The sequence below is a fragment of the Syzygium oleosum genome, unplaced genomic scaffold (assembly GCF_021117445.2).
Source record: "Syzygium oleosum isolate NSW1041296 unplaced genomic scaffold, Sole_v2.1 Sole_v2.15, whole genome shotgun sequence".
Classification (NCBI taxonomy): Eukaryota; Viridiplantae; Streptophyta; class Magnoliopsida; order Myrtales; family Myrtaceae; genus Syzygium; species Syzygium oleosum.
Window position 1 is genome coordinate 7099536 of NW_026607499.1, and position 13124 is coordinate 7112659.

General features: G+C 38.3%; 2 protein-coding genes across 2 annotated transcripts; both read left to right on the forward strand.

The window, feature by feature from the left end:
* Window positions 1-124: 124 nt before the first annotated feature.
* On the forward strand, window positions 125-2684 carry LOC130140083 (putative RING-H2 finger protein ATL21A). Its single transcript, XM_056318454.1, has 3 exons — window positions 125-848; window positions 1190-1589; window positions 2591-2684. The coding sequence occupies exons 1-3, from the start codon at window positions 125-127 to the stop codon at window positions 2682-2684; spliced, it is 1218 nt and encodes a 405-aa protein (XP_056174429.1).
* Window positions 2685-10816: 8132 nt separating this feature from the next.
* LOC115675587 (putative RING-H2 finger protein ATL21A) lies at window positions 10817-11720 on the forward strand. Its single transcript, XM_030598308.1, has 2 exons — window positions 10817-11528; window positions 11683-11720. Exons 1-2 carry the CDS (start codon window positions 10817-10819, stop codon window positions 11718-11720), a joined length of 750 nt encoding a protein of 249 aa, XP_030454168.1.
* Window positions 11721-13124: the final 1404 nt, after the last annotated feature.

Genomic DNA, 13124 nt, shown 5'->3' on the forward strand with positions numbered 1-13124 from the left:
GGAAATGCCGCCCACCCAACTTCTCTTACATCGTTAAACTCTCCGTGTCATTAATAAACTAAGAAACGTGGCTATATAGGCCTCCAAGTCTTTGTTCACTAGGTAGGATTAGGGCTATGGTCCCATGCACAACCAAATGGCTTATAACTTGTCGATCCCCTTCTTCTTTTCCACCTCCTCCTCCTTCTTCTTTCTCCTTCATCTTGTCTCGCCCCTCCCCAGTATGTGCTACCCCGAGTCTTGCGGCGCCAACGAGCCGGATATCCGATTCCCATTTGGTCTGAAACAATTCCAACCGGATGAACGTTGCGTGTACCCCTGGTTCGATCTCTCGTGCAACGGCCAAAACCGAACAACTCTAAGTATCCCGCTCTCTGGGGAATTCACCGTGGTTTACATAGATTATGCGCAACGAGCTATATTGATTCAAGACCCGGACGATTGCCTCCCCAACCGGCTCCCCAATTTCACTCCTTCGAGTTCTAATTGGTTAGTGCAACAATATACCAAATTCACATTCTTCAAATGCCCAATGGAGTCACAAGCCAACGATACGTTCCCGCGCATGCCTTGTTTAGACGGCCAAAACTACTACGTTGTGGTCGTCCCGACGGACAACTTGTCGAGCCATAGTAGTTTGCTGCCGTCGGAGTTGCAGTGCAATTATAGCCATGATATATCGATTCCGACCATGGATAACGATTTTATGTGGAACGGGAAGTTGTCTATTGGCTTGACGTGGAACGAGCCTTTCAATTGTAGTGACTGCGCAACACGTGGAGAGACGTGTGGATTCAAGGGGAAGAAGGGTTTGGAGACTGGATGCATCGTCTGGCAGCCTAATACGGGTATGCACCATTGTTATTGCTTGATTATAAGATGTTTGGTAATACAACGTCTTCTTGTTTCAATATATTGTCTTCCAAAATTATTCATAATAATCGTATCTTTTCTTAGGGGATAAGATGATCTATTTGAACTTTTCACTCGATTAATCCTTGTAAATGTATACAAATCGCCTGTGAATGCGTAACCAACAAGACTATCTAGACTTCGCATATAATTTCTCTAGGGGGTGGCAACGGGCTTTTTCAAGTTGATCACTGGACACTAAATCTATACATACAGTCAATTATACTTTTAGTTAGCTCTTCTTTTTGTTATTTTTGACTTGTCTCTTTGGGTGTAGAGAGTCCGAAGCGTGATACCACTAGTCAATGGATCATCCTGGAGATTTTCGCAACATGTTTCATGTTCACCGCAAGCATGGTGATAGCCCACAAATTGCGAGCCCGATGCCTGGCTCAACGAGACCGAACCAATCCATCTTCTCTGCCTAGCCAAGCTCTAGCCCTTGCCGTTATATCAGGTTTGGACACGCCTACGATCGAGTCATACCCTACGACTTGTGTCGGCGATGTGGAAGGATCGATGCCTCAGGACAACAGTTGCTCGATATGCTTGTTGGAGTACAAATCAAAGGAGGTGTTGCGCACATTACCGGAATGCAAGCACAGCTTCCATGTCCATTGCATCGATCCATGGCTGAAGAGGAAAGCCAGTTGCCCTGTCTGTAGGAATCACCAAGGGTATGTAATGTTGCCTTACATGTCTCTTATCCTGTGGCCATACCTTCTTCTGTACGATTTTTTTGTGGGGACCATACGGCCGGGGTGTTGCCCTATTTCTCCTCCAGGTGGCCGGTTAATTAAGATCGTAAAAAAATTTATATGTGGAGCAATAAAGATACTTCAATATTTGGATTTTGTTGGGAATGTTGTTGCAAATTGATTAGATAGAAAAATTAACTTGCGCATCTGCCTTGAATAGATATTTGTAAACTAAATAATTAATGTATAACAAAAAAAACTAAATAATTGATGATATTTACAAAAAGAAAAAGATTGAGATCCCTTAAATAGGAAGTGCTCTTTACTTTATATAATAGTATAGATATGCACTATTTTGGACCACCAATGACAATTCTAGTATTGGTAGTAATTTTGAATGCTTTCTTTCATATGGATGTAAATCCAATAAAGGTAATACTTATATAATTATTAACATGTTAAAAAAATAGGCAAGCATGGAAGACTAAAATCATTGAAACTTGCTTATTTAGTTTCTTAAATCGAGAGAAAAAGTTGAAAGCAATTTAGTAGCACCATCAGCCTTGTGATCCAGCCACGTCTATCTTGCAATCCAGAATCTGCACTATGATCAGTTACCTAGGTAATCAAATGATTTTAGGGAAGTGAAACAATTAATTTTTGATAAATGGCTTGTTACAGTAATAAATTTAAGCAAAAGAGGACACATTTTGCTTGTAAAAAGAAGAATTAAAATAATGTTTAAAAGCTCAGTTCATTTAAGATAACAAATTCAATAGTTTTGGATATAAAGATTTAACTTACCAAAGAAGATAAAAAAAAATTAAAAAATATCCATTTTGAATACAGAAATTGTTAGAGATTTAAGGAATGATGATAGAGTTTAGAGTTATGAGATTGAAATCATAATTTGGGATTTGCTTTATTATTTATAGAAATTGTTCCTCGAAGTCCCTAATTTACTTTTGTTGGTTGCCTAGGTCTGCCAAGTCAACGGTCTCAACTCAAGGTGAAGATACTTCATATGCTGATGATACCATCGGAAATCAACATGTGACGCAACAAGTCGATTAAGACCGAGTGATTTAAAAATTTAAAAACCATGTGGGATGATAAATATATCGCACGAGAAATGTGGTTGGTTGGTCTTACACGTCAGCCGTGTGAAAATACTATTCTCAACTTGAGGGGCACTTGGGACTCATCTATGGCATTGGTTTAGAAATAAACGTAAGCGAGTTTGTTTACCCTACAGTGTTATTGTACACGTATTTTTCTCTTGTTTTTTTGGCAATTAGTGCAATTGGGGAACACGTTAGACCTAATCACAAATCAAAGAGCCGGCACCAGAGCGTTCATTGCACATGAATTCGAATTTTGATGACATCAATTTTCTAGGATTGGATTCCATTTGTGTCAGCAATTTTCAGCACCAAACTTAATCAGCAGAGGCAGATAAATGGAACTATATCATCCCGCTACAAGCCTCTGTTTTAATCTTTTATTCTTGATTATAGCTGTAAAGACAATAAGGTGTGGATCCAAACATCAGCTGACCACTAAGAAAGACAATAACTTTCATTGTTGAGCCCATTCCTTCCACTAGTAAATAGTATCTTCATTTACGATAATCCGTACAGGTGTGGAAACCTTGACACAGAACAACCTACAAGTCCTATGAACCAAATATGTTCTAACCTTTGACCTATTCTAGTAATCCTGACTCAGAGTAATTTGCACTTAGTTGGTAGGATCGAATGGGTGATCTCCAGTTCCTATGCTGAAAATCCTTAATGCCCCAATCAATTATGCCAACTATTGGGGTTTAGTAAATACTATCTTCTCTCTATCTACACACTGTATATGTGTGAAAAAAAAAAATTCTTCCCATCTTACAAATTCAAACTATGCATTGTTAATGTAGTAATAAAAGAGATTTATCATGAGAATTCTTTTCTAGCTATGCGAAATGTCTAAATCTTCATGAAAGAAGGGGGCAAAATAAAAATCTTGGCATTATGGTAAGGCTACAATATCAAGACGATTGCACAGTTCCTTAGGAAAAAAAAGATCTTTAATATGCCAGTAGATTTCAGGAAAAGTTCGTAAGCGTCAAAACATTATTGGGGAAAAAAGTTATCGCTCACCTGATTTCTTAGTGACTTATTGGTAATTTACCGAAACTTTTGTGAAATTACCGGCTCTTTTTGATAGTTTATAAAGTATCGAACTTGTTTCGTCTTTTTCTAATTTCTATCGTGTCTTTCTTATGTTGGTAAGAAAATTTATCAACTCTTCTATGAATTACCAATTTTTATTAGAGTGACTTACAAAATTTTTTCCGATTAAATTATCAACTAGTTTGAGGTTACCAACTCTCATTTGAGATACTTATTAGTGTTTAATAGTTTTTTTTAATCCTCTTTTTTATCGTTTTCCAATGACATTTATTTGTTTCTCTTACAAGCTCCTCGAATATATCAACTCTTGTACTAATCTACCAAACTTGGTAAACAAAGTCTCATTTGAGTTATTTACCGACGTTCAAGTGGTTTTTTAAAATTTACTAACTTTTGTTTACCTTATTTACTAATGCGTCAGATTTACCAACAAACTTTGAGCGTTCTATTCTTATCTAAGTTAATTGTCAACGTTTATTTAGGCTTTTAAAATAACTAATTTTTGTTATCTCAAACAAAAAAACTCATCTTATCATTTACAAATTTTTATTTATTATCAATTATATATATGAAATTACCAACACATATTTAAATGGCTTATATTTTTCTCCGCATACGTGTAGTTTGTAGTCGTATTTAAATTTTTATAATCTAGGGTTAAAATCCACTCGAGAAAGCACCATTTCTACATCTTCAATGAACACAGTCCCATTGTTTGTGATCTAACTCTCCATAAAACAAGTTTTGCAAAGATGGATTAAGTGATGTATGTGTAAATAAGGAGTGCCAGCTCTCGAGAGCATAACGTGTGTTGACACCAAAAAATGATTGAGCCTTTTTAATCGATATGATTCCGATACCACGCTCGATGTAAATAACAAGAAAGGTAAATGGCATGAAGAATCAAGTGCAAGGACTAGAAGTCCAAGGAAACTAAAAGAACAGTACAGGAATTAAAGGAAATTGAGATGAAGAGCACGAAATTAAAGGGAAATCAAAGCATAAGTGTCGGTCTCTCATTAGGTTGTTTTGAATCAATATCCACTAAGTTTCATAGAGTTAACGAAACATCCAGCTTCCCGAAGGGATTTGTAGGTGTTGCAAGAAGACCACGTCTTTTCATCGATCCAGTCAATAACGGAGCATCAAACGCCTCGAATTTCACTATCCTCCCCTCAAAAATATGTTACAATCCCAAACCTACGAATTGTATGATTCGTCGGATGGACGGATGAAAGTGGTCCTCTCCTCTTGGAGGATCAGGAAACTTCTTTGTCCAGACAAGAAGTCCGTTTTTATAAGCGAAGGACATGTCACATGATGTCTCTCGAAATAATTAGTGCATAAGTTAACTTTTCCAGTGATGATAGGGAAAGAACAAACTATTCTAGCCATTAACTTTTAAATTAGCTCCAAGATTCTTCACAGTCACAAACAACTCTCCGGTTCGTATTTGCCTGTGTTGCTTAGGTCTATTCAGTCCCCGACCAAAAGAGGTTAGAAAGGGTGCTGACGACCCATCTGGCAATTTTTCCAAACTTGTCCTCACCCTATCGGCATGATGATACCATAGTCATACCACCACCTCCGGACAAATCACCGCTTGACTAGGATGATGTTAAATAATGAACACATTCTTCCTTAGCTTGTTAACTGCGAAAACGTCAATGGAATCCCTTTTCAGATGCGAAATCTTAACTGCGTAGTTACTTCCGAATGATGCTTTTATGTACTTTGTCGACAAGAGGCTTAGGGATCATCGAGGTGGCCGGCCAAGTTGGCTAATATCTTAATCTCACGTGGAATGTTTTCTCTTTGGTCGCGCTAGGTCCTTCCTCGCTCATCGAGGCGCAACCTATGTTCGTACATAATTGAGTATTGCGAAATCACGCAAAAGAAAAAATTTACAGAACCCAATCTCAATAAGAGCACAAGTACCAAAAATAAAATGTATGAGGAGTAATATACACAGTTTTGCTAAACTACATATTTCTACAAGTAGAAGGCTCAAGCCTTTTCATAAAATATGTTCAACTACATAAAACAAACAAAAAAGTATATATGGCAATAACAATTTTCCGTAATTGAGTGGGGGCAGCTGCCCAACTTGTTGCTATTTGATGCCATGTTTGATCTTGACTGAACATTGACACCACTCCTATTATAACGCTAGGGAAAATTGTTGATGCTGGCCGTCCATTCCCCTATTTTTTATTAATAAAAAGAAAAGAAAATGACTTCGGCACGAATTATGCATCATATCTTTTCACTTCTCAATTCGCAGCCAACCGCAACCTATTGTTTTTTTTTATCTTGTATGTCATTTCCTTGTTTTGTTTTGATCCAAACATCCAATCCATGCAATTCCAAGGTATCTTGTCTAAAATACACCCCCTAAACAGACACGCAACTTCTCTTACATTGTTAAAATCCCCAGGTCTAAGAAAAATGGACATGTAGGCCATCATGTTCTTTCTTCACTAGCCAGGATCCCAAGCACTATCAAATGGCTAATAAGGGCATCTTTGGTAACCGGCCAAACAATGCCTGATTCTATTCTTTTGTTCCCGGGAATAAAAGAATAACAGAAAACCGTTTGGTTAAGTTTTTTGTTCCCGAGCACAAATTTTTTCCCTGAATCAGTTTTTGAATAGCATCAAGAATAAAAAAAAAAAGTTGATTCTTGAATCTAGGAATAAGAATAAAAAATAGAAGAGAGCATTTTTTTTTCTTTTTCTTCTTTCCTTCCTGGTTGTGGCCTGTGGTCGGCCACCGACCACAGGCCAGGGCTGGCGAGGGCATCGCAGCCCTCGCTAGATTCGACGAGGGCGGCCTTCACCCAAGCCGTAAGGGTCCAGCCCTCGCCCTCACCTGTGGCCGGCGACCCGGCCATGGGCCAAGGAAGGAGAAGAAGAAAAAAAGAAAAGAAAAAAGAAAGAAAGAAATATTAAAAAATTCAAAATATTATTACTAAAAGAAATTTTGTGCGGTTACCAAACGCATTTTTTTCTTTTTCTATTCCAGGAATAGAAAATTTGCGCCGTTATCAAGCGCCTTTAAATGCTCAGAAATTATTTTTGAGAACAGAATGGTTGCCAGACGCACCCTAACTTGTCATTCCTCTTCTTCTATTCCACCTTCTTCTTCTTCTTTCTTCGTCTAGTCTCGTCCCACCCCAATACGTGCTCCAGCAAGTCTTGCGGTAGCGGCCAGTTGACGATCCGGTTCCCATTCGGCCTGAAACAATTCCAACCCGACAAACGTTGCATGTACCCCAGGTTCGATCTCTCGTGCGATGGCCAAAGAAATACAACTCTAAATCTCCTGCTTTCGGGGGAATTCATCGTGGATTCCATAGATTACGCGAGGCAAGTTATATGGATTCGAGACCCGGTTGATTGCCTCCTCAAACGGCTCTACAATTTTACCACTTCGGCTTCCACTTGGGCGGTCCAACAACATACCGGATTCTCATTCTTCAAATGTCCAATGAAGTCGAGAGCCTGTATAAGTTCACGCACGTGCCTTGCTTGGATGGAAAAGACTGCCACGTCGTGATTGTAGCGACGGCCGACTTGTCCCAAAACAGGAGTCGCTTGTTGGGAAAGCTCAATTGCAGCTATAGCCGGACCTTTTCGATTCCAACCACGGATAGCGCATCTCCGCCGTACGAGACTTTCGATTTTACGTGGTCCGAGGCTCCGAGCCTTCTAATTGTACGGGCTGCGAAATACGTGGAGATACGTGCGGATTCAAGGGGAAGAAGGATTTGGAAACTAGATGCATCGCCCCGCGTCATTATCATGGTATGCACAACTGATACTGATTGTTTTTGCAAAATGTTTGGTGATAATTCCTTTTCTCATTCTGATATAATGTTATAATTCATAATTCATTTAGGAATAAGATGATCTATCTAAATCTTTTACTCGATTAATCTCCATAATTATATAGAAATCATCTGTCAAGATGTATCAAATAAGACTCTATCTAGACTTATCAAATGACATAGCCAAAAAAAAACTTAAAGTCCATTACCCTGAAGTAAGAAAGAGATCTACCGCCGACATAGATTTCTCTAGGATGTATGCAATGGTCTTCTAATCTTCTTAAATGTCAGCTTGTTAAGATGCACCAAAACCAATGCGTCTAGAGCACGCAATTATATATATATTCACGGTAATAAGGTAAAACTAGGCATACTGATTTATGAAGTGTTGCACCTAGCTTTACAAAGTTGATCGTTAGACACGAAATCTATACGTACAATCAATTATACTTCTTTTTTTTTTTTGAATTGTCTCTATAGTTATAAAGACTCTGAGTGGTGATATCACAGATCAATGGATCATCGTGGGAATTTGCATACCATGTTTCGTATTCATCACAAGCTTGATAGCCCATAAACAGCGAGCCCGACGCCTGGCTCAACAAGACCAAACCGATCCATCTTCTCCAATTGGCCAAGCTCAAACCTTTGTCTTTATATCGGGTATGGACACGCCCACGATCCAGTCGTACCCTAAGACTCGTGTTGGCGAGGCTGGAGGATCAATGCCTCAGGACAACAATTGCTCGATATGCTTGTTGGAGTACAAATCGAAGGAGGTGTTGCGGACATTACCGGAATGCAAGCACAGCTTCCATGCCCATTGCATCGATCCATGGCTGAAGAGGAACGCCAGTTGCCCTTTATGTAGGAATGACCAAGGGTATGTAATGTTACCTACATTTCTCTTATCTCGCGGCCATATCTTCTTCTGTATGAAAAGTCTTGGTCTAATTGTTCATTCACCGAAGGAAATGACAACAGAAAATTGTTTGATTCAGTTTCTAGTTGGGTCTAGGTTTTGTCTTCTTGAAGGTTTCTGGAAACAATTTATGGAAGTTTAATGTCATGATGTATGTATGACTGCTTCAACTTGTTCTTTTACGTGATCCTAGCTAACATACACATACGCAATATACATTGCGTGTACGTAAGAAATTGACATTTGAAAAATAAGTAAAATAACTTCATGATGAAATGTTTGAAATTCTGAATCAATAAATAATAAAACAAATTATTAGTCAAAGGGATAAAGATATTCCATGATTTGAATTTTTTGGGAACGTTGTTGTGGGATAGAAAAGATGCATTTTAATAGAGAAACATATAAGAGATAAAATTGAATTATGAACTTACGCATTTACCCATAAATACAGTATTTATAAACGAAATGATTAAGGATACTTGGGGAGGTTCTCTTTACTTTGTATAATAGTATAGATTGGACAACCAATGATAACTTTAGTCTTGGTAGCAATTTTGAATGCATTACACATATGCTTGCAAACCCAACGTAGTTAGAACATTAATTAAAGAAAATCGGCAATTCAGTCTCTCCCTCGGGGTTGTGTAGAAGGGAATGAATGTAATTTGACATCACTGGAAGTTGCTTATTTAGTTTCATAAGTTAAGAGAAAAAGTTATAAGCCATTAAGGTAGTGACATTTGGGTTGTAAACCCACCACATCTATCTTGCAATGCAGAATCTCCACGGCGATAAGTTACCTCGGTGATCAAATAATTTTAAGGAAGTCAGGCACTCACTTGTTGATAAATGGCTGTTAAAGAGGACGTTTTGCGCGGGAAACAAAGAATAAAAAGTTTGAAATCTCGGTCCATTTAAGGTATTAAATTCTATATCTCTAGAAGTAATGATTTTAACTTACCAAGAAAGATGAATAAGACATTCGAATTGAAATTTAAAGTTCGTTAGAGATTTAAGGAATCATGATAGAGTTTAGACTTTTGAGATTGGAACTATATGTGGGGATTTGCTATATTATTTAAAGAAATTGTTTCTCCAAGTTCCTAATTTATTTGTGTTGGTTGCCCAGGTCTGCCAAGTCCATGGTCTTAACTCAAGGAAAAGATACTTCATATGTTAATTATACCATTGGAAATTAACATGTGAAGCAACAAGTCGAAAATAGGCTTAGAAATCGTCGAGGTGGCTGGCTGAGTTGGTTGTATCTTAATCTCATGTGATATGATGTCTCTTTCGCCACAGCAATTCGAATCCTCTAGTCCCTCCTCGATTTTGGGAAATTCTAGTAATTTGGCAGAATCGTTTCGACTTTTGTGCCGAGTATAGGGATATCTTTCACTATACTCCACCTTGTATCCATCGTACGATAATTACGGGCTCACTCAATACTAAAGAAAAATAGTTATGGTTCAAGCAAATTCTAGAGTCAGAACAAATTTTCACTTGGGCAATTGGTTAAAGGCACAACCTATGTTCAATTTTTTTGCTAAATGTGCACAACCTATGTTCATATATAACCGGGTACCACAGAATTACTAAAAAAGAAATTACGGAAACCAACCTCAATATGAGCACAAGTACCAAAAGTAAAATAGAAGTGGAGTAACATTCACATTTTGCTAAATTACATATCTCCACAAATAAAAGTTTCAAAAATATACGGAAAATAATAATAGGAGTTCCGTTTCTTCTCCAGGACACAACATTCATGTTTAACCAAATGATTCCAGCATGGTCGGCCCGTCCTTTACTTCAATAAGATGGCATCTGACACTTAAGTTTCACGCGGCAAGAATTGAAATTGAAAAAGTGTGATCAAGCCTTCCATAAAAAAAATAGGTTCATCTACATAAACCACCAACAAATAAGTATAAATAGCAATGACAATTTTCCATATTTGAGTGGGGGCAGCTGCCCAACTTTTTACTATTTGATTTTGATGCCATCATTGATCTAGACAGAACATCAAGACCGCTAGCACACAATTCCTATTATAATGTTCGGGAGAATCGTCGATGCTTTCGATCCAAACATCCAATCCATGCAATTCCAAGATATCTTGTCTAGAGTGCTGCTCACCCAACTCCTCTTACATTGTTAAACCCTCCATATCAATAATGATGAGGGATGTAAACTAAGAAACGTGGATATATGGCCGCCATGTTCTTTGTTCATCAGCTAGGTTTAGGACTACGGTTCCAGGGACAACCAAATGGCTAATGACTTGTCCATCCTCTTCTTCCTTTTCACCTTCTTCTTCATCCTCCATCTCGTCTTCACCCATCCCAGTACGTGCTCCACCAAGTTTTGCAAACCCGGCGAGCCGGGGATCCGGTACCCGTTCCGTCTGAAGCAACTCCAACCAGATGAACGCTGCGTGTTCCCCGGGTTTGATCTCTCGTGCAATGGTCAAAACCGAACGACACTAACTCTCCCGCTTTTGGGGGAATTCATCGTGGATTCTATAGATTATGTGCTACGAGTTATACAGATTCAAGACCCAGATGATTGCCTCCCCAAACGGCTCCACAATTTCACTACTGCGAGTTCCATTTGGACGGTGCAACAATATTCCAATTTCACATTCTTCAATTGTCCAAAGGAGTCGAGGGCCATGGATATGTTCATGCGCGAGCCTTGTCTGGACGGCCATAACTACAACGTTGTGGTCATTGCAACGGACGAGCCCGGAGTAGATTTAATTAACCTGATGGAGGAGCTCCGGTGCAATTATAGCCAAACCATTTCGATTCCGACCATAGATACCTCTTTTACGCCGTCCGGGGTGACGTATACGTCCTCTATTCGTTTGATGTGGAAGGAGCCTTTCGATTGTATTATCTGCGAAGCAATTACAGATACGTTGGGATCCAAGGGGAAGGCGGGTTTCGAGATTGGATGCCCTATCTCGCCTTCTGATCATGGTATGCACAATTGTTATCGATTGTTTTACAAGATGTTTGGTGGTAATTTCTTTTCTTCTTCCAATATAATGTGGTTAAAAATATCATAATAACTACATATTCTCTTAGGGAAAAGATGATCTATATGAACTTTTTACTCGATTAATTCTCATAGATGTAGACGATTCTCCTGTGAATGCAGCACCTAATTAGATGTATACATTCATATCCATTCCCGGTAATAAGGTATAATTAAGCATCCTGATTGATTAAGTGTTGCATCTAGCTTTTTCAACTTGATCATTGGACACTAGATTTGTAACATTTGGAAATTTCGTAATAATAAGTATGCGACGTTGGAAATTTTCTATATTTGAAAATGATACTTAGATAATAAAGCTAAGTATTATTTAAGTTAGTATTCGTGCAGACGCATAGAAATTGTTGTTGGACCGTAAATTGTGAGGCGCAGATTCGGGAACGTAATTGTTCCGAGCTCGACGTGTTTAAAATTTTAAACGTTGTTGTGTACGTTAATAGTAGTGCGGTATTAATTAAATTACCGTTGGCTTGGTAATTAGTGGGTAATATTATTGGTTAATTTTTGGTTAAGTAGTGTTAACCATTTTATTAATTTCTTATTGGTGTTGAAAAAAGGGGGGGGGGGGGAGGTGGGGGGAGATATTCTCACAAAATATCTCTTCAGGACATTCTTCTCACGTGGCTTATGAAGGAGTAAGCTTGGCCACATGCCACTTGTCCTCTTAAGCTAAGCTTATTGTTCTAGTTTGACACCTAACCTTACGCAATCATTTTCCTTGGCCATTACTCATTGATTAAGCCCTTGATTTCTTACACCTGGCCGTGATGGAAAGAGGAAGTGCCACCTGTGAGTGCAATGTATTTGTCCACCTCAACATCTACTCCTCTAGCTCATTTTCATCTTAGTAAACACCGAAGGGAATTTTCACCCAAAACCGTAATTCCCTTCTTCACTTTCTACTTTCACCATCACCCGATCCAAAATCTACGGGAGAGCTTTAACTTTTGGGTGTTCAGATTTTTGCACAAGGTAAGTGAAGACTCTAGAGTTAAGCTGGCTAAATCTACTTGACACTTTTTAACTTAGTTGCTTGAGAAATGCTATTTTGATGTGTGATAATAGTGAAGATATGGTGATTGTTGGATCTATTTTGCTGGTTTCATACATGTTTAAATGGGTGCAATTTGTTTCCTTAAAGTGTAGTGAAAATCGGCAAGTAAAATGGTTAAATCTAACGTGTAAATGTCATCTTTGAGGTAATTGTGGAAATTGTCTTGCTGGTTTTATTTATGTTTAAAAAGGGTGGAAAATCGTTTTACTCAAAGTGGAGTATAGTAGGTGAGTGTAAATGATGATTTTGTTTACTTCTGAAATGAACAGATTTTAAACTCAAATTCTGATTCTGTTTACTTCTGAGCTGAGTTGATTTTAGCCTCAAATTCTGATTCTGTCTACTTTTAAAACTGCTCAGACTTTATGGTCAGAATCTGAACATGTATACTTTTAAAACTGCTCAGACTTTACGGTTAGAATCTGGATATGTGTACTTTTTGAACTTGAGTAGACTTTAGCTT

Coding starts and splice junctions, on each gene's coding strand:
- LOC130140083 (XM_056318454.1), top strand. CDS start 125: ATGCACAACCAAATGGCTTATAACTTGTCGATCCCCTTCTTCTTTTCC. Junction 849..1,189: donor CGTCTGGCAGCCTAATACGG/GTATGCACCATT, acceptor CTTTGGGTGTAG/AGAGTCCGAAGCGTGATACC. Junction 1,590..2,590: donor GTCTGTAGGAATCACCAAGG/GTATGTAATGTT, acceptor TTGGTTGCCTAG/GTCTGCCAAGTCAACGGTCT.
- LOC115675587 (XM_030598308.1), top strand. CDS start 10,817: ATGGCTAATGACTTGTCCATCCTCTTCTTCCTTTTCACCTTCTTCTTC. Junction 11,529..11,682: donor TATCTCGCCTTCTGATCATG/GTATGCACAATT, acceptor TAATTCTCATAG/ATGTAGACGATTCTCCTGTG.